This window comes from Solea senegalensis, linkage group LG10, assembly GCF_019176455.1.
Source record: "Solea senegalensis isolate Sse05_10M linkage group LG10, IFAPA_SoseM_1, whole genome shotgun sequence".
In the NCBI taxonomy this organism is placed as follows: domain Eukaryota; kingdom Metazoa; phylum Chordata; class Actinopteri; order Pleuronectiformes; family Soleidae; genus Solea; species Solea senegalensis.
The window spans coordinates 7,355,830-7,381,398 of NC_058030.1; the positions used below are offsets into that span (position 1 = coordinate 7,355,830).

The 25,569-nt window shown below is 39.8% G+C and overlaps 2 protein-coding genes across 6 annotated transcripts in view; both read left to right on the top strand.

Annotated features, from left to right (window-relative positions):
• Window positions 1-25,569, top strand: part of LOC122776381 (receptor-type tyrosine-protein phosphatase zeta-like) — a 940,026-nt gene that overhangs the window by 537,925 nt on the left and 376,532 nt on the right. The window lies entirely within an intron of this gene.
• LOC122776392 (NT-3 growth factor receptor-like) overlaps window positions 1-25,569 on the top strand; it is a 95,245-nt gene that overhangs the window by 58,779 nt on the left and 10,897 nt on the right. For both annotated transcript variants that reach the window (XM_044036910.1, XM_044036911.1), the window contains exons 8-15: window positions 1,764-1,876; window positions 2,708-2,891; window positions 3,740-3,766; window positions 4,136-4,182; window positions 5,625-5,727; window positions 13,943-14,131; window positions 20,591-20,721; window positions 24,525-24,697. In XM_044036910.1, coding sequence (XP_043892845.1) covers window positions 1,764-1,876; window positions 2,708-2,891; window positions 3,740-3,766; window positions 4,136-4,182; window positions 5,625-5,727; window positions 13,943-14,131; window positions 20,591-20,721; window positions 24,525-24,697 — 967 coding nt within the window. The remainder of the gene's footprint in view (window positions 1-1,763; window positions 1,877-2,707; window positions 2,892-3,739; window positions 3,767-4,135; window positions 4,183-5,624; window positions 5,728-13,942; window positions 14,132-20,590; window positions 20,722-24,524; window positions 24,698-25,569) is intronic.

The window sequence follows — 25,569 nt, forward strand, 5'->3', positions numbered from 1 at the left end:
CGTGCCACTGTATTTTGGGCGTCCCGATTCCGTCCCAATACAACGTCATCCACATTTCATCTGGCATTATTACACAACTAAATACAGTCAAAATACCGTTACGCCGTAACGTCCTCAATTTTGTATGTCGGCCACAAATCATAGTGTAACGGGCCAATACGCTACCATGCGCTAGCTAGAACACTGCAGTATCAACAGGGAGGTTCTCAGGACTGGGATTGTGTTAGGGTATCGTGCACATGTTGCAGTTAGAACTGATAATAAGTTTGTCAGTATCTAAGTACTATTATGTCTTGTCCTCCTCCCTGTCAACAGTTAAAAGCTGGTAACATTTGCAGTGAGCCACATTTTCCAACTTACATTTCATATGTGTTGTAAAGCTCCTGTACATTTTTCATTGAACCCATACATTTTCAGGTAAAGACTATCACACAGGAGTTGATGCCTTTGCTGTTGTCTTTGACTGTGCTGCCCCTGCATGAATGGCATACACCACCCTACTCAAACACAGACGTTTGTCATTTTCAAGCAGATAACTCGCTGCTTTAGTCACAACCCATTTATCCATGTATTGGGCTTGCTGCCAATATTGTCCTGCTCATTGATTCAGCAGAGAACAACAAGTCATTCTGAAGGAAGTGGATAATGATTATGATAACACTTCCCAAAGAACATGTGATTACTTAATGGAAAAGCTGTGCTGCGTTCAGTCCAAAACAAATGATAAATAACAAACATCAACATCATCATAGTGACTTTCTTTCATGATAAAAACGTGTAAAGATTTAGAGCCTATCATGCTCTGATACCTCATATTTAGTTACCTCTTTAGGACTTATTCTGGCACAAACAATGACCTTGTCAGGACCAGTAATCCTCATGGAGACCAAAACCTGGTCCTGTTTAGGCAGAATCTAATTTCTGAGGAACTGGTTAAATTTAGGTCCAAGATTTAAGGTTAGGGTTAGGCAATGACTGGTTATGGTCAAGGTGATGGATAACAGTTTGAATAGGCTGTTCAAATGAATGGAAATCAATGCAGTGTTCTTAGAAGAATAGCTGCACAAAACCTGTGTGTGTGTGTGTGTGTTTGCACTTGGTATTCCTTATGGTGTGGGGACCCAAATCACATTATGTGGACTTGTCTTCCTTATGGGGACAAAAATCAAGTCCCCAAAACATAAATTACTACATTTTAAGATGAAGACATGTTTTATAGTTAGGTTAAGGTTAGGGTCAGATTTCAGTATTAGGCCAGTAGTATTTATGGTTAAGGTTAGAATAAGTTAATGTAAGTGAATGCAATGTCCTCTGAAGTCATGGAAACCAGTGTGAGTGTGTTTGTGAGAGAGACGAATGACAGCACTCCACTTTCTCGGGTGCTGGATTAAATTTCATACAGTCGGCTGCGGTAAGACAATGACATTGTTGTAGCAAACAGCCTTGCATTTGCATTTTTGTCAGTAAACAAAGAGAAACACAAGAACAGGATCACACATGCTCACACACTCCAAATCGATTGCCACAGATTGTGATGAGACCAGCATATTAAAATAGTAACTAAGGTCTTTCTCCTGAGTGTCTTTGCATTTTCTCTCTGGCGCTCCCACTTGTGGTAATAACAAATCAAAACAGATGACAAATAATACATCTTTCACTGGAGTTCACCATGTGACATTGTGCTACATTCTTGTACTGTGTGCATGAGGTTGTATTACAAGCAGAGCAGTGATCGTGTTGTCTCTTCTCTTTTATCTTTTAAGTTCCTCCCTCCATTGTGAGGCTGAGGGAGCCAGAACGCCGCCATGACACATGCATAGAATTCACTGTCCGAGGTTCACCTCACCCAACCTTACGATGGTTCTACAAAGACAAGGTGAGTTTGATGGATATGCATTTTTGGATTATAAAATCACAGAAGCATATATTGTTTCAAAATCACTATAGTTAGCAAACAATTGTTGAATACTTATACTGCATTTGAGGAGATTCCATTATCTCAGTATTTTTTATTTTTACATTTATTTACAAATACGGTCGAAGATGCACAAACATTGTCTTAGGAAAAATACAGCCTTGCAGAAAACACTTTGACAAAATTTCACAAAACACTTCAATAACATCGAAAAGACATTTTGCAGATTTGCAGAAAGTGTAGCAAACAAACACGTGTGTGATTGGATACCAAAGTCTCTGATGTCATTTCCTGTTTACACTTCTCAGTATGCTAGGCTAAAAGATACAATAACAATGTGCAACTGGCTAAGTTGTGTTTTGTGTGTTGTCTTTTTTTATTCTGTATAACCTGTATTGACCTTCAGGACCACCATAGTCAAGTCTAATCAATAAAAACAAAGGAGTATATACTTTACACTGCATGTATCTGTAAACGTGGAAAAGGGAAATCGCAATGATTGCATAATACAAACTCATCACAGCCTTAATTGATTTTATTTGGCTCAGGTTGGGTTTGTATAGGACAAAAACAGAGTGCCTGTTGGGATTGAGTCTGGTTAGTACTGTACTATCTTGGGCTCAGGTCAGGTTCTAACAGTGAAATGTGACACATGCAGTGCTCCAGTTTACCTGACAGTGGGCCCTAAAATGTTAGAGGAAACGTTTTCTTGGCTTCTATTAGTAAGTGCCTTTAGATATTAGCAGGTGATGTCACTGTTCAATTGTTGCATTTGTGTCACTCCCCACTCAGAAAATCTCCCACACCGAATACATACGCCCTGATATGGATATTTACCAGGACTATGTAGAGGGCTGCCTGACCTTTAAAAACCCAACACACCTCAACAATGGCAACTACACTTTGGAAGCCAGAAATGATCTGGGTGTAGCCACCAGCACTGTGTATGGACATTTTCTCGACGAACCTTTCGACGGTAAGCAGAGACACTCGCATCAGACACACCACATTTTTTTGTGAAGCAGAACTGAACAAATCGGTTTAATCAACTGTGAATGTGGGCGGTTTTCACTCCCTCTCTTTCAATTCCAACATGAAGTACAACTCAAAACAAAGAAAACACTTCTGCAACGCCGCATCATTCACAACAAATACAGCACAAGTTCAGTTTAGTAGCTGTCATTGTGCGTTTAGTTATTATATTTGAGATTACTGTGACTTCTGCTGCTGTAAAACTGTCCACTGCATAACAACAATCAATCACAATGTGTGTTATTCAGCCACTTACTTTATTCACTTGCACTGTAGCTCACAAACCACAACTGCAATTGGATACTATTCTCTTTCTAATGCACAAACAAGATTTTGTCAGATTAAATCAATGCACACGTTTTCAAAAATGATACTGCTAATGCATGGATTTCTGCACTGGGGGAAAAAAGGTGGGGGAGGGGAGCCTGCTTTGGTCCTCAGGTGATCAGTGTTATAACAGGTTCCTCATGTGATGTTTCCTCCCTCTCACCAGCAGCACTCTGACTGTGACAGGGTGATGTGGTGAAATCAAGGTTATATTTAGCTGAGGTGTAAATGAGATGTAGAGCATAAAGACAAGCTATATTCAGATCATAGGTGATGAGCTTGTTAACAGTGTGATTTCTGTATTTAGCTCTTGTGACACCTTGTACTCATGTTCTTGTTGTACTCTTACCTTTAATAATAGTTAAGCTTTTAGGCTTTTTTGATCACCTTTAATGAGCTCAACTTGAACTTGTCTGCACAATATGTCTCGCCGTGTATTTTCTGACTCTTTTTCTTTTGTCACAGGTCTAGAACCAGATGATTATGGTTATGGTAAGTTCATGTTTAGTCTCCACAGCCATTCAAAGTATTTGAACTGAACTTGAGTTTAGTTCCAGGTCAATGCAAATTTTCCACTCTTGTTTTTATTGTAATTCAGATTTTAATGTGATTTGTTTGATCGTTTGTGAACAACATAAACAATATACTTTTCAACACACTGTACATAAACAATGTTAATGTTATATTGTCAGAACTAATACAGCTTTAACATTAAATGCTTTAAATGAGTCTTTTAAGTGTTGCAGTGGGTATGTGCTCATAAAGCTCTTTCTACTTTATTATTATTTGTTTAATATTATTCTTAGACAGTTTCCCTGCAGAAGCAGCCTGGCAGTAAATGTGCATTTTTATCCTCCCCAGTAACCCCACCTACAGACCCCCCCAAACCTGACGAAGATACTACCGGGGTGAGTATTCACATTAATCGTTTGCTTGAGATTGTGTATACATTTTTTATATTTTTCTCTTAATTTATTCACTCACTCATGTGGATGGACAAAGCGTTTCGCATAATAACACTTAAATTATCCTTTTATGTAGAATCAGATAAACTCATGACAGTGATTGTTTTCGAGGGACTTTTTGAGTTGTAAACTTATTTTATCACTTCTATATTGGCTCATTCTTCATCGAAAAAGATTCATTAGTCATTTGCTATCTGCCGAAATCCCCACGTGGCCAGTGGGCCTGAGAGCTGGTTAGAAATGTAATTGTGTTCATCTTTTTCCCTGTAATTGACTGGGGAAACTTGAACTGCCTTTATTTATTACCATCTGTGTTTGGACAGACGTAAATGGCTGTATTAATGCATCTTTGAAGCTATGATTATGACACACATAAAAATGTTGTATAGAATGTGTTAGGTTAAAATATTTATTTTCCTGAGATGGAATATAAACAGGAAATGAAAGGAAGGAAGGAATTAATAGTAAAACTAAATGTTCCCTTCAGCACCATGCCAATGTAATGTCTCTGTCTCTATATCATGTGTTCATAGTGCATAGAAAACACACTATTTTCAGTATGTGTTGTCTTAAATGAATATTTATTCTGGCCCCTGGAAACACACTCCACACATGAACCAGCTTCTTCTACCAAACTGCAATGACAACAAGGACATAATTATTCTCCAATTAATCTCACATCGTTTCAAGACAGATTGGCCTCCAGGCCAATCACCGTTAGAGCTTAGTTCACACCATATGACTTTCATTTCCTTCATTAGGTCACCATTGAGTTGTGCATCTTATGGCCGTTCACCCCTAATTGTAACAAGATCTTCAGTTGCTGAAAATGTGAAATAAACGCAGCATAGATCCCAAACTAATTTCCAACATATGACGGCTCAAGCCACCCCAGCCAATTCATAATCTTTGTATTCGCTGTGTTTCAAATCTTTTGACCCCACCCCTTTATTGAAATACACACTGACGTCAGTGACAGAGAGAAAGGGAAAAGAGACAGGAGGAGCTGAGTGAATAAAAGCTCTCATCACACTAAGAATATTAGCAAATCACACGTCCATCGTTGACTGTAGCTGCTAATTAATTAAGATATGAGTGCAGATCACTGTAATAATGCTGTGAAACTACTTCTGCTCAGACTGTGTCTGCTGAGAAGGTGGTCTCTGTTCTGTCTTGAGGACAGTTTGCTCGCAGGAATGTGGACAAATGCTTCCTCAACCCAAATGTGGTTTCTGTAACTTCATCTAAGGATGCATTCACAACGCATTATCTGGCCGTGATCAGTGAACAGCGGCTTAGATTTACAAGCCGTATGTAACATACTTCCTGGTATCTAATAACTTAAGCTGTGTAACTGTCTGTGTAAATGATGTGTGTGATTCTAGGTCTCCATAGCAGTAGGACTGGCAGGGTTTGCCTGTGTGATGCTCGTGGTTCTCTTCCTCCTCATCAACAAGTATGGACGGCGCTCCAAGTTTGGCATGAAAGGTAAGATCTGTTAATCTCCTTGAACAATCCGTCCAAAACATTTGTTACATTCCCATCAGGCTCAAAGTGTGTGATGTGAATAAAGCTTAATGGTGTGACTGATATGCAACTGTAAATGTGAGAAGCAGTACTTGTGGGTGGAAATTTGACTAAACCTGTTAGCTTTGCTGTCATTTTAATGTTCATACAACAATGTGTGAAGGGATAGGATGCAGGGAAGGTGGTAACACCAGGAAGATAGGTTAGATTTACAGAAAAATGAAGAAATTGAATAACATGAATTTGTTCATACACATTGATGCACAACACTCTCTCTTGGGATCTATATTTAGGATTTAGGGATGCTTAAGAATCTGAAGACCTCCACAGGTTGCATTAATAGTTGCTTTACAACAAAATAAGACCACAGTCAGAAACAAAAGAGGAAACAGAGTAGCATTTCGTGATTGTTCTACAATTCATCATGAAGGCTCATGGTGTTGATTTGCAGACTGCCCTCCTCAGCTGGTAGCTATGGCTGAGTATTTGCACACTGTAAATCCCAGTGATGGTGAAGGCAAACTGCCCACACAGCTCATGTTTACTGACTCGACTCCACTGTGATGGCTGATATCGGCACATACAAGAGGGACGAGATAGGAAAAGGACCCAGTGCTGATACATCAGGTTTTCTCTGGAAAGAGCAGATGACTTTGATCTTCAAACATACTATAAACATACTATATAACTCACTGTGATGGGCTCAACTTTTAGTTTCTGCCTCCTTTCAGAACTATACAATGTTGTAGTAAGTATTTTGTTTGTAAATGCCAGTCAATAGGGAGACAAAACCTCCCTCAGAGCCAGGAACCGGAAATATGCTGGAGCTGCTAGCGATATGAAAGCCAAGTCATGAGGACGTAAACGTTGTCCTCACAAATGGGTTGGAATCAAAATGTGTCCTGAGAGCCTTATAAAGACATGTATGTGAATACACACACACACACTGTCCCTTAAGGGCACACACACGCACAATCACCCATCTGTTGATTACACCCATCTGTTCATTTAGAGCTGCCATATACAACCAACCCATATTACTACCTGTAGGGAGAATACAAGACAAACACTGAAGTATCACTGACATTTGACTTGAGGCAAACAAAGATGAAATGTGTTGATATAGTGTCTTAGCCACTCAAAATGGAGGCTTTTTAAAGAAGATGGAGCCGTGCAAGAAACTGGTGATTCCATTAAGCCTCCATTACTCCTTTTATACACTCGGTTCTGCTTGAGGAGGAAATGACATCTCTGTTTTCTTCTCAGAAGGAATATGGTCATCTCAATCACTCTGTAATTTGTTTTTAGATCCAACTGTCTTTTAATGTCCAGATTACAAGGACTACGAGATGTCTATCTGTCTGTCTCCCAGTGTCTGTCTCTCCTTCCATCCCTCTGAAGACTTATTGGCATGATAGTATCTGTCATCTGGAGCTGAAATTGAAGTGTGTAACACATCAGGCTCTGCTCTGAAGATAGACACAACAGCCAAAAGGAGTGTGACTGAGCAGGAACTTAAAGGGATAGCTCAGTTTGTTGTGTGGTTGTATGACATACTTACACATATGGTGCCACATAAAGTCAAGGATTCTTTCTCAGTGGAATGGATCCTTCCAAGTTGGGTCCCACAGAGATGAGGCAAGGTTTCCTTCTGGCATTCTGGGAGTGGATAAGTGTAACATGCTAGAAATAATGCATCACTTCCTTATAGAGGAGGCTCGGCCCAGCAAAACATGCAAGGGCAAAGGATTGTGGGTACCTATGCTGAGCTGAGGATACACAACATGCATTCTTATAAATTATCTGTTGGACATCCTACTGAGGAGAAGTTCTTCAGCAGGGGCCAATGATGTAATATCTTTGAAATTCAGCCATTCGAGGATCCTTCCTTGACTTTGAGAAGTCACTGTAAGTCAGTGCTGCCGAGAACCAACCTGAGACATGGAGGCTGATTCTGACTGAAAAAGGAAAGGGCAGAAATGAAAAATGACAGAACGACAGAACAGAAAGACTAAAAGACAGGTATATGGAGGAACTGACTTTGTGGTGAGTCTGGAGGTTCTTCTCAGAGAAACTCTTAATTCATTGTGATGTTTTCCTTTAAGCAGTGAGCTGAATCATGGTGTCATGCTGTTAGAGCACAAACTGAGAAGAGGCATTAGAGAAGGAAAGAAAGTGCAGGGAGAAGTGAAGCAGTGAGAAGAAGGTAAAGAGAACAACACAAGCACTGGAGATGGAAATGCGAATCTTGACTTTAAAGTTCACAACTTCTTCATACAGGCTCTTACAACGCAGTCTCCGGGATGATATGTTGCCATCGTAGGTTTCTGCAAACCACGTGTGCGTGTGAGCTCAAAATGATATTGTTTATATTTCTACAGGGGAATTTAAGAAGTATTTTCTCAAATACTTTAATTATATTTGTGAATTACAGAACGTCATCATTGCTAAACATTGTTAGAGAATGCATTTGTGTTGTGTTGTGTGGAAACATACGTTTTGCGTGACAGGGTTACACAAAAAGCAGGTTGTGTTTCTGAACTCATTACCAAACAGCATATGTAGGAGGAGACTCATCTATGTAAAACAGAAATGTGAAAGAGGGTTAAATAAGGTGGCTCTTCTTTCTTTTTTCACTTTATCACTTTATGTATGTCTCTCTCTCTCTCTCTCTCTCTCTCTCTCTCTCTCTGCGTCCCAGTTCATACAACCATCTGCTCTGGTGTTTTATTAAACACCAAACGGTCTCCTCAGGGCCTGGTTTTATTCACACAGGCTCTGTTTTTTTCTTGTTTTCTTTACAATCTCCAGTCTCACCATTAGATTTCAAATCACACATTCTTACACACTAGACCTTTAAATGACAAGAAGATTTGTTTCAAGTTTCCCTTCTGGCAGCCATGTTTTCTGTGAGGTTCCTGACGATGACAGAACGATGGAAAAAATGAAAGAGATGTATTCTCTGTCAAAGAACGACAATCGTGAATAGAGCAGGAAAAAGTTAGTCTCCATGTTCGGGACCATCAGACATATACATAATAACATTGTTAGATTCATTCTTTCTCTAATGTAGATATAATTTTTGCTTTGTTGTACTAAGGCAGCATAGTATCTTCACTCTACACACAGAGAAAGAGTGAGAGATATCATTGGTTAATGCTCTCAGTCGTAAAAGCCTATGGGAAAAGGAATTGGCTCATTACAATTAGAATAAAGAGTTATCATCTTTTCTCCTGACTGGCTCATGAGAACATCAGCAGAGTTCAGAGTGAGGAACATGAGGAATCATGTTGTGCTCTTGCTGGTTTCATGGCACATGAAAGTAGAGCCTTGTAGAAATCCCACATGGATTCCGTCCTTTTGATAAAGGCTTCTGGCTAATAAGTGGTGTAAATGAAAGATGGTAAGCACTTGAAGCAACACTGGAAACCTCAAGGAATGGAGGTCGCTTCAGAACAAATGACACATTTTGCTCCATAGAATATAGGCTGTGGGACTGGCTTGTTTGCATGAATTCCATTAACAGCCTGTCTTGGAGTTGTATTGTGTTACAATAATAAGTATTATCCACAGATAGGGACTGTTATAGTGACCATAAATATTATGCTGGTGTATAAAGAAAATACAGTCGCTTCTCATAAACTGCCATGAGCTGTGACTAAATAAAGTCCCAGCTCACACTGGCTGAAAAGCAGAATGAAGAAATCTCAGGAAATCTCAGGAAATCTCCTTGGACCAAAAGGAGGTGTATTTGTTATTGTTTTACCTGCTTATCAACACTGATCATTTATTTTTCTGTAACCCATGAGAAACATAACAAAAAATTGGTTTAATGTGTCTCATATCAACATATTTAAGGTGACATAAACCTAAACAGGTCTCCTAGAAAGCAGCAGTCCACAGTTGTAGACAAAACACCAGTATGTTTTCCACAATGCGACACAGTGGAGTGGATGTTGAAATATTAAATATGAAATATATGATCTTTACCATATCATAACCAGGTGCTGTTTGTGCCCAAACCTTACAGCGTTCATACCCCCGCAAATGGGAACATGAACATTTGGCAACTGCATTTATATATAGAGATATGTCAGAATTGCACATAATGTCGTAGAAAATGTGTGATTTGATAGTGCATTTAGTATAGATTTGTCCTAAATTACACACTCCCACCAGCATACCTTCTTTTATAACTGTAGTGCTGCTACCAGCAACAGTCAGTCAGTAATTGAGGGAGGCAGCCACTGTGTTGGCCAGTACACCACCCAGGCATTGTGACTTTTTCCTCGGTGTTGATTTCTCTTGTCTACATGCCACTGCTTTTCTGTCAGCATCTGTGACATCCTCCAACAACCCCCCACCACAACCCCCAAAGCCCTGAACAGGCAACAAACCAATTTCAAAACCAGAGGGCAAGAAAGGCAGAGAGGAGCGTGTGGGGCAGATTGACACTCAGCGCTCTCAGATGAGAATGCTCCGCCTGTCTCTATCATTTAACATCACACTGATAAAGCAACACACAGAAAATGGGCATCAGAGAGAGAGGAAATAGCTTTGAGTGCAAACAGGGACTAGGGGAAAGGAGCGAGCAAGTGAGGTAGAATCACTGAGGGGGGATTAGCGAGAGAGAGTGAGCACTGAGGCATGTTGGGTAAGAAAGGCTGCAGGTCTGCTGGGAGTTCAGGCCTCTCAGCTCCAGGGACAATAAGAAGTGTTAAAGGTGAAGTAATTATAAGCCATCATTTAGCAACACAGCACAGAGCCCCCACTCAGGAGAAATGATGATGTGTATCAATTTATACACTTAGCCATCCCCTGAGTAAGTGTGTGAGTGCATATTCTTACTCTGCTATCGCAGCAAGAACCAAGGGAAGTTTTAAAGACCTTCATAGTGGGGACATGCTTTTGTAGTTAGGTCATTATATAGTATTCACTTGGAAATTATCTCACAGGTACTGACAAATAGTCAGCACTGACTGAACTCTGCACACACAGCACTGAAGTCAGCCATATGTTGCACATTTGTGCCCTATAAAGCATGAGCATGCTTCATGGTCCATAAGTTAACAGAGAAGCTCTTGGCAGCAAAATGGTGTCATTCTGGCCACCTTTTCATTCTTGCATAATTGTTATTGTTGTGGTCTAGGCTATTGCTTGTCTTACCTACTCTGTCACAATGCCCATGTGTGCCTTAAGGGGAAAACTGATGCGTGAAAAACGCACTCATCACACTGTGTGTCACACATGTTTCGGTAGAGGTCGTCACTATAGGCACAACCGCTGCGATGAGGAAAATCACCTGCATGTTTACCAGGGTCATCTTTACAACACTGACCAAATATACAATAACACCTGGTTGTATTTTGCCTCTTAAATTTATTTTGTAATAGAATAGGCTTACAAACGTGGATAAATACACCACCAAAGTCAAACACATAAAAGTGACACCTGTAATTCATAGTTTATTCCCTCTATTACTGTGCTTCATGAGAAATTTTAGGCGTGCCTTTGTTCTCTTTATGGGCATGCTTCATTTGTTCCATTTGCTATATTATTTATGTAAACTACAGTAAATGCATTCAGTACATTCCCTTCTTTTTGAAGCATGGTAATGCAAGAACATTCAGTTAGGACTGGAAACAATTATAGGGAAATATTTTAGATGCTCCAGTGCTCACAAATTACAGATCCACCCTAACAGCTGATCAGATGATTTAAGTAGGTAATGAAGTCTGAGGACTGCTCACTGAGCCAGCGAGGAGCAGGTATTGATACCGGGAGCCTATTTGATTAATGTGAATAATAAGTGTGATTGAAAGACTGCGGCAACAGTTGGGCACGGAGGAAAATTAAGGGGAAGCTTGTGATGTAAACCACAGTATAAATCACCATGACCTAAGAAATGTTTTATTCAAGTAGGGTGCCGGGTAGTTCCAATAAGCCATTAGGGTCTCCCAGCGTCCGTAAATTAGCAGTGACATGTAACGTACAGTAGCCTGTGTTGTAAATGCAAATGTCTAATCAGCCAATCACATGGGAGCAACTCTGATAGCTTTATAGTTGTGTTGTGTAGACATAGTCAACAATGCAAAAAGTTCAAACTGAGCATCACAATGGGAAAGAAAGATAATTTAATTGACTGAACGTGGCTCAGTTTATACAGTGAAAGACTGAGTACATCAGAAACTACTTATTTACAGGGATCTTCGTGCACAACCATCTCTCATGATGTTGTGACTAAAAAGACAGCAGCCATATGTCTGCTGGCTGTCAGTGACCATCATGATTTATTCCTAAGCTGCCTGTCTGTCTGCCTGTTGGTTGACTCACATCATTTAACCTCTGACCTTTGTCCTCCTTGAAAACCTACTGCCTCACAATTTCTGACACCATTCATCCCACCTCCCGTTTCTCCTGTCACATTCTCCTCCTACTGTGATATTTTGTCACTTCTCTGTCAGTTACTCTGTGTCTGTGCTTCCTTTAGTCTTCCACTGTTACACCAACATGTCTACACTGACACATGGATTAAAAATTAGCATTGGTTGTCCTCTAACTGACAAATGGCATAGGTCTGGTCCCTGCTGCGGCCAAGGTGTCCATCAATGCTCACATGCCTGTCAACACTAAGAGCAGGGCTTGAAATGGGCCCCTAGTGTACGGTGCGCAGTACCAGCACTTGTTCATTTTACTGTTTGAGTACTGACACTTTTATTTGCGTACACTTACTTACAGATACACCGGGACTCTGTTAAGGTTATCTGTCCAATTCTTTATTTCCAGAATATTCCCCCTAGGTAATATTCCCTAGGTCAATGCATGACGTTCACTCCTTCTACAGTAGTGTTTGTTTCCAACAAGAACAATATCTATTGACAGTGTTTAAAGTGTTATATATTGGCTAAATGTGTAATATAAGTCCAGTTTTCTAGTCATTTTGGACTAGAAAACTGTTGCCACTGTTGCCTCACACGAAGAAGGTTTGCTTGTTCGCATTCAGGCCTTTCTGTGTAGAGTAGCGTTTACATGTTCTCCCTGTGTGTGCAAAGGTTTTCACCGGGTACGTCCAAAAACATGCAAAGGTTAATTGAACACTCTAAATTGCCCACAGGTGAGAGTGAATTGTTGTTCATCTCTCTTGGCCCTGCGATGGACTGGTGACCTGTCCAGAGTGTACCCCACCTTTTGCCCCATGTTGGCTGGGATTGGCACCAGCAGCCCGCCATCCATATGGATAAGGGGAATACTGGCCCTGTACAGAAAGCTGCTACAATCCTGATATGGAAATGTCTTAATGGCAATGTTGTGTATTTCATGATAAAGAGGCCCTGATTGGGTTGAGCCTACACTGAAGGACATTCCTGGATACATCAGAAAAGAAAAGATCAAATACAAATGAAAATGGAATATGAAAATAATGGTTACATTTATTTCTACTTGCAGAACTTCTGTCGCCCCAGGAAGTCTGAATTATTACTAAAACATTGCCACCACCACGTTTTTTCCACCTCAATGAGGAGAACAATAGAGGGAGACAGCAGCAGTGATTGAGAGACCTATTTGATGAGCGCACAAAGCAGAGCAGCGAATCAAAGACACTAATCATATTTTTTTGATAGTTTCCCCGCAGTTACAATCCGAAGCTCAAACACATTCACAGAGGAGGGAGTCTGTAGGAGTCTGCAGGGGTGAGGACTAGGAGGAACATTTTCATGGGCACTTCTTAGCATTTTGAGCCATATTCCAACTTTCTACTTTTGCTCCTGCCATGTCACGACACAGAACACATCATGCCCTGTGTGCCGCATACGAACAAGAACACTGCTACAGTGAGAGTCAGACAAAAAAAGTTGGGTTAGTTGATGGACTTAATCAGCATTGTGTGAATGGCAATGGCTTGAATATAATGAACATTCATTTATATTTTAGAAGTCACACACTACAGCTTATAGTCACAATTATCGGCACTCTCTGAATGTGCCTGCTCATCTGTACTGTACATACTGTCATATTCAGCCCATTTTACAAAACCTGAATCCCATCGTCGATGGATGGCTGAAAACATTTTAAAAACATTTTAATTGTGTTCGATGCAGATGCAGATGTTCAGTCAGTCTCGTTGATGCCAAAGAGATACTCATCCACTCTACACAACTTCTCTCTGTCTTTCCAGGACCAGTAGCAGTGATAAGTGGGGAGGAGGACTCCGCCAGCCCCCTTCATCACGTAAACCATGGGATTATCAGCCCCTGTACACTGGATGCTGGGCCTGATGCTGTGGTGATTGGAATGAGCAGGATCCCTGTCATAGAGAACCCGCAGTATTTCAGACATGGACACAACTGCAACAAGCCCGCCACCTGTGAGTACATGGACTCACCCTGCCTTTCTCACCTCCTAAGGAACACATGATACCAAATCACAGATGTATAAACTCAGGGCCCCAGGCAAATTCAAACTTTCCCCAACTCTGTTGCAAAGTTTTCTGAAAGTAATTACTGAAAATGGTGCAATATACTTTGCTGGGTGTATCATTGATGAGAAGTTATCTGGCGTGTATTATGACATTCTAGAATTATTAGACCAAAGTAGCATTTCTACTGCAGATATACTTAGATATACCCTGTGCTTTTTTGAGGGGAATTTACAGAGAACAACAATTCAGTCGGTGCTCAGAGTTATATTTACCAAGAACTTGGTGCTTCCTAATTGACATTGCCTGCATTGATTGGGGTATGTATGATATGTTCAAAGGATATGTGTTCTGTTTTAGATTAGTTTACTTTTTTATAATACAATAAGAGGAATTGCAATAAAACTGTTTTGCTTATTCAGTATCGTCTGAAAAAAACGCGTCATATTATAATAAGTTAATTTTGTATCTTAAAATGAAAATCAAACAACTTAGAGATACACAGATCCAGAGGGAACTGGGAGTAGATACTGTATGTTGCCTCTCTGCATGACAACGAGTCAGTTGATGTGGTTCAGAACACCTCTTGGGCATTTTCCACTGAAGAGTTCTCTATTTACATCAACCTGGCAGGAGCCTGTAGGGTAGTTTCTGGATACACTGGAGAGACTATGTCTCATCTGAACTCTGATACCCCGATAGGTAGACACTGATGGATCAGTGGATATTTTTCTTCAGATATATGGTTTAAAAAACTGTGAACACATCTGCTATATGGTTATCTATCTTGTAAATATAACAAAAATATCCTATTTTCATTGAACACATTTGTCTTCTTTGGCCATATTACAACACTTCTGCTTCTTCTAAGTCGTAAGAGCCAATTTTATCTACATCCACATCTAACTGTATCTCTCTGCTGCTTTGCCTCTGTTAATCCTGTTGCTTTGCCATCCCCTCTGTGTCTCCATTGAACACAGAGTGTTCTACCACATCGGCAGAGCAAATCGGTTCTTGCCTCTGTACAGCCACATAAATCTCAGCAAATCCCTTAGGAGACAATATAGAGAGAGACACATACACGCACACACACTACTGATGCCGTGGTCAATGGTGATGCTGATCCATCACAAGAGTCACCTTGTGTGATTATATATTACCACTGGTTTGTGTGTGTGTGTGTGTGTGTCTCAACCACTGTATTCCCCTTGTGTCTGAGATCATAAACCTATCATCACTATCACCACATGAACACACACACAACTCACTTATAAATGTATGACCTGCACACGTTTCACACATGGAATTCAAATTTTGAAACAGCAGCATGTAATTCTTTCATCATATTGTTTACCGTTGTTCCTCTTCAGATCTCAGGCAAAGCGCATGCATTTGCGACAGAATGATGTGGTTCTGGTCAAAATGAAAGTAAGGATTATGTTGTCGATAGGCCATGAGTGGAGCTTTTACATTTTCATTTGCATTAGCTGTCAGTCAGGCATTGTTAAGCTTTATAGTCTATTTGATATTTTTGTGAACTTGATGCTGATTGCCAGAGTTTACAGCTCTGATTCCACCACTTACTCTGTGCAGAGAGAAAGACAGCACACCTTGTCCCATATTGTGTGGGTTGGTGATTTACAGTGGTGATTGCTCTAAGACAGAGAGGGAAGCTCAGCTTCCTCTAACATGTCAAAGTCAAATATGTACTGTGTTGTATTTACATTTCAATACCAAACACGCACTAGAGCGCAATAAGAAGGTGTTGCTAGTTTGTTCAGAAACAGCTGTTTATCAAGGATGACGGATCATCTCACGTGATTTTCGTATTCCCATAGCAGCCTCTGCATTAAAAGCACTTAAAGCTCAGCTTCAACTGTTCTCTATGGGATGACACAGAGTAGTTTTTTTCACTGCGGTGAGCTCGACAAATGTGGCAAAAATGTCACTTCCAGGGAAGCTCAGCTTCTCTGGGAGTCAATGGAGCGGTGGACAGGCGTGGACGCTGGGCTTCTGCATGATGATTGGAGGTAATGTCGAGTGTTAGAATCTGCAACAATCATTAACACTGGTGTGTTACAATCTGCAACAATGATGGACAGTTTTATTCAAGTAAGTGTAGTGTTCTTCACTAAAAGGAAAAGCTATGTTTATTCTCTAATGGCCCTTTCCGATTTCATGTAACAAATACATAATACATGTGCGGCCATTTCAAATTGTCCTTTAGTGGACCAGTGTTTAGGATTTAGTTGCATCTAGGGGTGAAGTTGCATATAACAACCAACTGAATACCTTAACCTCATGCTTCCAACCAAAGTGAGAAACAGTGTTGTCTTTCAGGCAACACAAAGGCTCTCCCTTAAGCCAGTGTTTGATTTGTTCATTCTGGGCTACTGTACGAACATGACAGTAGAACATGGTGGATTTTGTGGAAGAAGCACTTGCTCCCTATCGAAAATAAAGACCATACTGGTGTTTTTTTCCAGATGTCAGATCTCTGAGATTGAGAGACCCATGTCACAAAGCTAATGTTCTAGAAGACTAATAGCTGTCAGAATATAAATCTTCTGATTGACAGATTTGAACCAAACAATTTCAGCAAATACAAGTTTTTGTACAACGGTTCATTTATTGCAACATAATTCAAATGATTCCATTGTAATTATATGCTTGTAATGCAGTAAATGGACCACTTTAAGTCAAGTGTTGTTAAAATGATTGAAATGTCCCTTTCCAGTAGTGTGTGCTGTTGCCCTTTTATTCCCCAGAGCCTTTATAGCAACTATATGTACGCTGCTGGATGATGTGAGTCCCAGAGCTCATTACAGTCACACTAATTGCAACCTAGTGGCAGAACGGTCGAGTCATTCAGCTACATTTTGTGTATGTTTCGTGTGTGTGTGTTAAAGACAGTTAACCATGAACACAGTGCACGTAGTATAGGCTGAAGATGAATAGACTTTGTCTGACTGATAAATGTTACAGGTCACAGCATAAAATCCATAGGTCTAAGTACATGTGTGCTCAAGATTTAGAATCTACGAATGCCTGACTGTGTAGTTTACTTAAAAAAGTCATGGTGCTATTGATCCTGTTCACTGCTGCACATTATGTGGTGTAATGAATGTTAGAAGCGTTCTCTGTGGCTACAGCAAATAACATTTCTCAGACCTCGCAGCTTTATCCCACTTTTCTCGACACTCGATGTCCATTTATATGTAGTTTAAGGAACCAATCACAGAAACGGACTCTTTAAAAAAAAAAAAAAAACAAGAGCCAGCAAAACAAAACTGAGGACAAATAGTGAAATAACTATTCTGCTTTTTATCAGCTAACTGGTCATGCAGAGTTCTGACAGCTGTCACGGTGAGGGGTGATATTGAAGGACAAATATTATTTGTAGATTAAATGCTGTATGCTACATGCTGTAGCATACAGTGCTTTTTCTTGTCATCTAAATGCAACAAGGATCAAAGGATCTAGTAACCACTATAAAAAAAACTAGTTAAGTAGTAACTCCTCACTTGGACTGTTAGCCACAGCTAATGCTGGCTGATTGATTTATTCATTTATGACACTATAAAATCATTTGACGAATACATCTGCGACCTGTATTGTGCATTAGTTGTGTTAAAGAAGAAATAATGAGCCCATTTGATTTGTATTAATTGTAATTGCATTATGTAATTTGAAAAACATTACTCATTCACTGCCAACATAAGTGGTGTTAGAGTCCCAGTACTGACTGAGACAAATGCACAAAATGAATTTTCTCTTTAGGCCCCAGACTCATAAAACATGCTGCTGTTGTCCTGTTGGGACCTTCACTGAATACGGTTTGTTGTTTATCCTGAGACTCAGACTAATTAATACAGTTTGAGTGATATTATCCTATGAGGGTGTAGCAGAAATGTCATCCAGAGATCAGTCCTTACCACTTAATGAAATATTAACAGCGCTTTGGATTAGACTGGGTCTCTCTGTACTACTAGAGTTTGCATCTGTGGAAAAGGTTTTCAAGACATTTGGTCATTTTGAGGCATCTTTGATTGTTGGTTTAGGTCCCATTGCTACAGTACTAATTATTCTTATCTTTGCATTTTTATTTATTTGTTGTTATTAAGTTCCAAAAGTCACTCACTCTCACCCTCACTCCCTGACTTGATTGACATCACTAAATGTCTTGACCATATTCAACGTGAATGTGAATGCCATAAAATGTGATCCGTTCTTCATCTAAGTCACGATTAGAATAGTTAATGTGTTTATTAAACATTCATTAAATGGGCAAAATTAAGTCAACTCCAAGACAGATGGTGTTTTTGGTGCTTTTATTTTATGAGTGTATGTACAACTATACTATATTTTACTCTATATATATATATTTTATTTTACTTACCTTATCTTACCTGGTTGTGCAGAGAACCAACATGCAGAACATCACAACATGTTTTATTTTCTGTATATTTTATTGCGACATAGTTTTGAGTCACTGTTTTTGTTCCACTGTATATTCTGGCTATCAGCACAACAGTTTTGACACAAAATTTGAATACAATTATATTCACCGTTCAAAAGGGACCTTTATCAATAACAGAAAGCCAGTCCCTAACATCATTATCCAAACTGTGCTGTCACAGTCAGTCACTGCAACTAGTCTCAGCAGCAATGGCAGCTCAGCAAGGGCAGAACAAAGAAATCAGTCATCACATTAGTCTGTAGCCTAACATTAAAAAAATAAAAACAACAATGATAATAATAATAATAATGATAATACTAATACTTCTACTATTAATAATAATAATCACAAATAAATAAAAAACTTTACAAGCCTAACTACATACACCTTAAAGACAACACCTGTCAGATATAAAGCACATGCAGCAGCAGCATCTTTCAGAGATGGTGTGAAACATTGCTCAAGCTACTGTGTGCATGGGTGGAGCTGACAGTCAGTCAGAGCTTTTCCTCCGCTCTGCTACAGTGCAGACCTTTTCATTCTCAGCTGCTGCTACACATGACACGCTGCGGCATGTCGTCTACTGGTGATGGATGATTCAGTTTTCAGGAACGGATGTGCCGAGATTGACCAGATCTGGTTGTTGTTGCTAGTGCAGGCCAAGCTTGCGTCATGGAGTGTGTGGTTCTTGGAGAAGAGATTAAAAAAATCATCCACTCACTTCATTCAGTGGTCACTGTTTTGTGAAGGACACCCCAATAAAACAGACAGAAAGAAACAAATACATTGGCTATTGGACAAGGAAAAAAGGAACGATCATTGACAGAATAGATCCCATGTGAATCAAGTGTTCATGGTCATCCATGAACCTGTCCACAGATGACAGATGGGAAGGTCAGGACAAGCAACTCCAACCAGCAGTTTGCCTAACTACTGTGCTACTGAGGAGAGTGGTCAGTCTGCATTTTGAGTGTCTTCCATGTGTTGATGGAGATCACGGGGGGGACTAAATTACTAAATTACTCAACAACTACTTTGATAATCGATTAATCGGTTTCAGGGTTTTTTCATGTGGACAAAAACAAGACATTTGAGAACTTCATTTGATCAACATTTTTCTACATTTTATGAACCAATTAATCGTTAGTTAGTTAGTTGTAGTGAGACCACAATTTGAGACCAGGTTGACACCAAACTTTGTGCGGGTTTTAAAGCTATTATGGCAACATTGTGTTGTGTTTTAATGGTATTATTTGCCATGATTTAATAGTGTAAATCGGGATGTTTTGATGTTGAATGTTGATATGGGTGTTACAACTCTGCAATGTGTTGTTTTAGTTAATGGTCTATACCTTATACCTTAATTTAACCAAACCAACCAATTTCCTAATTCCTAACATACAGGTATGATCCTGGATAGTGGTCACGCAACTGAGCAGATAATTCCCCTCTGGTAGAACCTTTGCTTTTTAAGACAGTGTCTCCTGCCCCATAGGAAACTCAGTTCACACAAGCCTGAAACACTTGTGTTTTATGGTGTTTTGTTTGTTTTTTTCATCTTTAGCAATCTACTCTCTGATGGTTCTTTGTGACACACTGACACAATGGAATCGTATATAACTTGAACTCAATCCAGCAGCTCCATGACAGCAGATAATGAAAACAAAACACTTACTATTCAGGTGATAATAGAATTAATGAAAACATAATAACAGATATTGGATTGTCAATAAGCCTCCATTGAATTCTACACATTGTACCTTTAAATGAAGTGGGAATTAAACACAGAAGAATTCACCAAACTGTAGACTGGCAGCGTGAGAGAGTGTGAACACTGTAAAGTGATAATTGGAAAGCTTTTATGTGGTAGTATGGCGGCATTTAAGAAAAAAAAGAAAAGAAGGTATTGTAATGGACGTTAACCAAGTCTCTCTCTCTATCTCTTACAGATGTTCAACATATTAAACGGCGGGACATTATTTTGAAAAGGGAGCTGGGGGAAGGAGCCTTTGGAAAGGTCTTCCTGGCAGAATGTTACAACCTAAGTCCCACGAAGGACAAGATGCTGGTCGCTATAAAGGTAAGAGACCTCAGGGCATCTGTTGTGTAAAACAAGCACAAGCTCCTGTCCATGTTCATCTCATGACAGGAGGTCAGGACAGATGTCCACGTGTGGATTGCAAACAGGGTGCTGTGTTCCTGTGGAATTATATTTAATCATTCAAAAATATTTGTGTTCCCTCACTTGTGTTAGTTGGTTGGTTGTTTTTTTGTTGTCAATCATCTGCCTGCTGATTGGCTACTGAGTTTTAGAGTGACAGCTCAATTAGTCACAGGCTTGGAGTCACTGTGAACTCGTTCCCCGTTTTCCCGGTCAACAGCAGGCAAAATAATTGTAAGTATATAACGTTGGTCCAATTATCTTTGAAATATTAGCTTTGAAAACAGTCTGATGGGGAAAACTTGGGGAGCTACTTCCAGACAGACAGCGAGTCCAAGCCTGTGACTACTTCCGGACCATTGAGCTGTCGCTCCAAAACTCAGTAGCCAATCAGCAGGCAGCTTCCTAAGGCCCACCCATGATCAGAATCGCAAATAAAAAAAAACACGTTAGGGAGCACAAACTTTTGCGTTTCCTTTTTTTTGCTCAATTCATAAAGATTTGTTTGCTTCTTAAAAAGTGTTACATGCTTCGTGAAGTGTGGTTTGAAAATATTGACAAAAATCTAATCCTATATGCTCCAGGTGCAGTGTGGTGGTGAGCACCATCCTGCCGAAAGAGGTCACGGCCATTAGCCCTGCTATAGTGTCAAGGATGTGGTACATGTCAAAGTAATATTAATATTCACCCTCAGTCCAGTATATGTCAGAACGCTCAGTTGATGCATGGCTCATATGGCAGGATAGGATCAACAAGACATGATTCTTGCTGAAGACATGGTCCCTTGTTAGTACAGCAGCAGTTTTTAGTGGAAACATGGCTGACATTGACCTGCAGCAGGCAGGTGTTGGTGAGGATATACAGGGATTACAGCTGCAGCCTTTATAATCCTGCAGGATCTGTCGCCCTGTTTATCTCTCTCACTCACACAGACACACACTGAATCTGTCACAACCAGTTGTCATCAAGGATGTTTTCACGTTGAGACAGTAGACTTCTACTGAGTCCCATAAAAAGGGCAGGAAACTAGGCCTTGTGTGTGTGTGAGAAAGCGATATGACATTTTTGGTAAAAAATTGGGGCATCGTTTTGAGGTTTCAAGTTGTAATACAAGATATCGGTTGCTTATTAGGATGAAATGAATATTCCAACAAGGTTCTGCAAAAGTTTACACCCTGTATTAGGAGTGCAGCGATAAGTTGACATTGTCTACAAAAGCTGGCGAACAAATTTAATTGTTGGTTACATCTTGGCACATCTTTTTCACACTGTGGAGTTGAACAGCACTGTTTTTTGTATGGAGTTAGTCATCTTGCTTTTACAGATCTCTGCTGAGAGTGACAAAGTGTGACAGATGCTCAGCTCCAATAGAGATACCAGCTATGGTAACAGCTGAGTCTGCAGATTTGTTTGGTACTTGAAATAGTTCCACAGGCCTCTTTTCAGATGATTTGTTGTCATGATTGTCTGGTCAGGAGGACACTTTTGCTTATTTGTGTCATCCACTGCGGAAGAAAAAAAAATGGGCCAAGCCACAATCATAGGGCTGCTGGAAAAGTTGGTTGTACTTCAGACATTTTTAGGGTTATCCAATTAGTTGATTAATCTTTTCAATAATCAATGACTAGTTAACTAGTCACTGATTTGTTAGTTGCAGGCTTACCCTGTACAGATATCTTTTTGGCTCCTCTGATTCTCCATATGACTTGTCTGGCTTTTGTTTTGCCTCTACTGTGAGGGAGAACTGATGCCTCAAGCTGAACTAATAATGACAGGAAAATGCTCCTAATCAGTCTTGTATAAAGTACCATAAAGGGATACTTGAGTGAAATTATAAGTATCTTACCAGAAAAAATCTTTGAAGTATCTGATTTTATTTGGTAAGTAACAAAGGTAGTTAGAGGCGTATCTGTGTTGGTGTAAAAGTACACAATTTATTTAGGAAATGTAGTGGAGTAACATAAATAAATAACACATGCACAACACTTGCACTGAAGTACAGTAACAAAGTATTTGTACTTGCATTACAACACCTAAAGGTGACAAAAAGATAAAGATGAGACATCCAGGCAAAGTTTTATACACTGGCCCATTGTATAATGTAGAAAAGCTCATGGTTTGAGCAGCAACAACAAAATCAGAGGTGCTCTGGGAGGGGAAGAGAAGAGAGGTGAGAGATAAACGAGAAGGTAACCATGGCAGCAGCGCCACCATCACAGCAATTAACAAGTATCAGTGTTTCAACCCGTTATTGTCATTCACTGAAGACGATGTTTTGTGCTTTTGTGTGATAGATTGATCAAATGTTCCATCATGAATGATTTTGCTGTTTTTGCCAAGCTCTTCTCTGTTATCCAAAGACCTTTTTTTATGCTGAGAGAAAGCACGGGAGTGATAATGATGAAGGGAACACAAATGAAGAATAATGAAGACAGAGGAAGGCAGGGAAAAAGAAAACAAAACATTTGTATTTACTGTATATGTGCATGAATCTGGGTTATTCAAAGCTGAATGTTCTCTCTACTGGTGCAAATCAGCATCCTGGATCAGCAATTTCCCACTTAAAATTGAGCAATTATATACTACATACCGCAATTACGGTGCAAGCACTTTCATATACAGTACATGCATAATGTATGTGTATGGCGGTGGTTATGGCACAGGGCGAGAGTGGGTTGTCTTTTAAAGCGATTCTTCAACTCTGTGGGTCCTTTTTGAAAACCACAAATTGTGTTTCAGAAAAAGGAATGCATTTATGTCTTTCCAAAAGGGCCTTAAATCGGCACCAGATGTGATTTAAATCCAGCTTGAATGCATCTTCACATGAAGATTTTTGTGACTGAACAGGTGTCCCAACCACACAAGACACACTGGATGATGAGTATAAACAGGTTCGCAGTGTGAATATAGATAGTGTGTAAGTTGCCCTCAACCTTAATCAGTACCACTGTCTGCTGTGCCACTCCTGTGCACAGATAACATGGGTATTAATGAAGAAACTACTTATTCTGCACTGAATTAAATCCAAGAAAAAAAAGGTTGGGGATCATTCTACAGGCCTCAGTTGTTCTTACTCTGATTTATAAATGTATTATTACACACATGTATTATACAGGGATGAGTCTTGGTCAGGCCTGGTTCTAGATAGCTTTGAATGGTGTCCACTGAAGTCCATTTAAGATAATATAGTTTAGTATAGTTTATTAGTTTAGTTGACAGGGAACGTGTACAGAACCAAGTCTATAACTTGAGTTAGCTGAATAGCTAATTTGCATCTGTGGTAAACATTACAGACAATACCAGCAACAACAACAACAACAACATACAAAACACATAATAAATGTGGTGTTCTATATACAAGACCAATGATGACATGATTGAGTCTCTTTCAGCCCTGTCTTCAGAGAATATATATGTGCATCTATATATGTATATATATATATATATATATATATATATATATATATATATATATATATATATATATATATATATGTATATATATGTATATACATATATATATAAAACATGACATCTGAAACATCCACTATATTCTATGCAGTATATTGGTAAACTACATGCATATAAGAAAATACGGCAGATACAGGAGAAAGAGGTGTTTCCATGGCTACTACTGGGATACAATTGCAACATAGATACATGAAGGACATCACCATGGCTACCAAAGTGTAACCCCTGATCGGTTTTGTCTGCCTCGCTAGACTCTGAAGGACCCCACTCTCGCAGCCAGGAAGGATTTCCAGCGTGAGGCTGAGCTGCTGACAAACCTCCAACATGAGCACATAGTAAAGTTTTATGGCGTGTGTGTGGATGGAGACCCTCTCATCATGGTCTTTGAGTACATGAAGCACGGAGATCTCAACAAGTTCCTCAGGTAAGCAAAAGATTGTTTTTCCCATCACATCACTCAAGGAATGTTAAGAAGATTAAATGCATCATATTTATAAAGTGTATTGCATTTGTATGCCTGATGTTCACTTCACTTCAACCCTTTTTTCCTAAAAAGGCCTTTGTTTGAACTGCTGTGTGACAAACAGAAAACCAGCAAAACATTGTGCCCCTGCTATACTGTGTTCAGTTTACGCGCTGATATTGGATCTGTGGTTCAGACACAGAGGAAACGAAGTTCTCTGCTCTGCTACTATTCTCATCTCACACACAAACTCTTTTCTGCAAAGCAGGGAAAAAAAACATTGCACAGGAAAAAAAAATGTTTGAGTGATGCATTTTGGAAAACTGTAATTTCATCCTTTTTAAAATGACAACAGGCACAATTCTCTTGAGTGAGCTGTTGCTGATGGCAGAGCACATACACTATATGGACAGAAAGTATTCGGACGTCTGACCGTTGCACAAACAGGGCAGTACTTCTTGGAGGACTTTCCTCAAGATAATGGGGTATTTCTATGGGAATGTGTGCCCTTTCATTCTGTAGAAGCATTTAAGAGGTCAGGCACCGATGTTGGACAGCCTGGCTCTCAATCTCTGTTCCAGGTCATCCCAAAGGTGCTCGATGGGGTTGAGGTCAGGGCTCAGTGCGGGCTGGTCAAGTTCTTCCACACCAAACAGGTCTTTGTAGTGTTTTTCTTTTGTGCACTGGGGCACAATCGTGTTATAGAAAAGGACTTTCCTCAAACTGTTGCCACAACACAAGCCCAGCATTGTCCAAAATGTCTTGGTATGCTGAAGCGTTAAGATTGTCCTTCCTTGGAGATAAGGGGCCGAGCCCAAAGCCTAATTGAAACA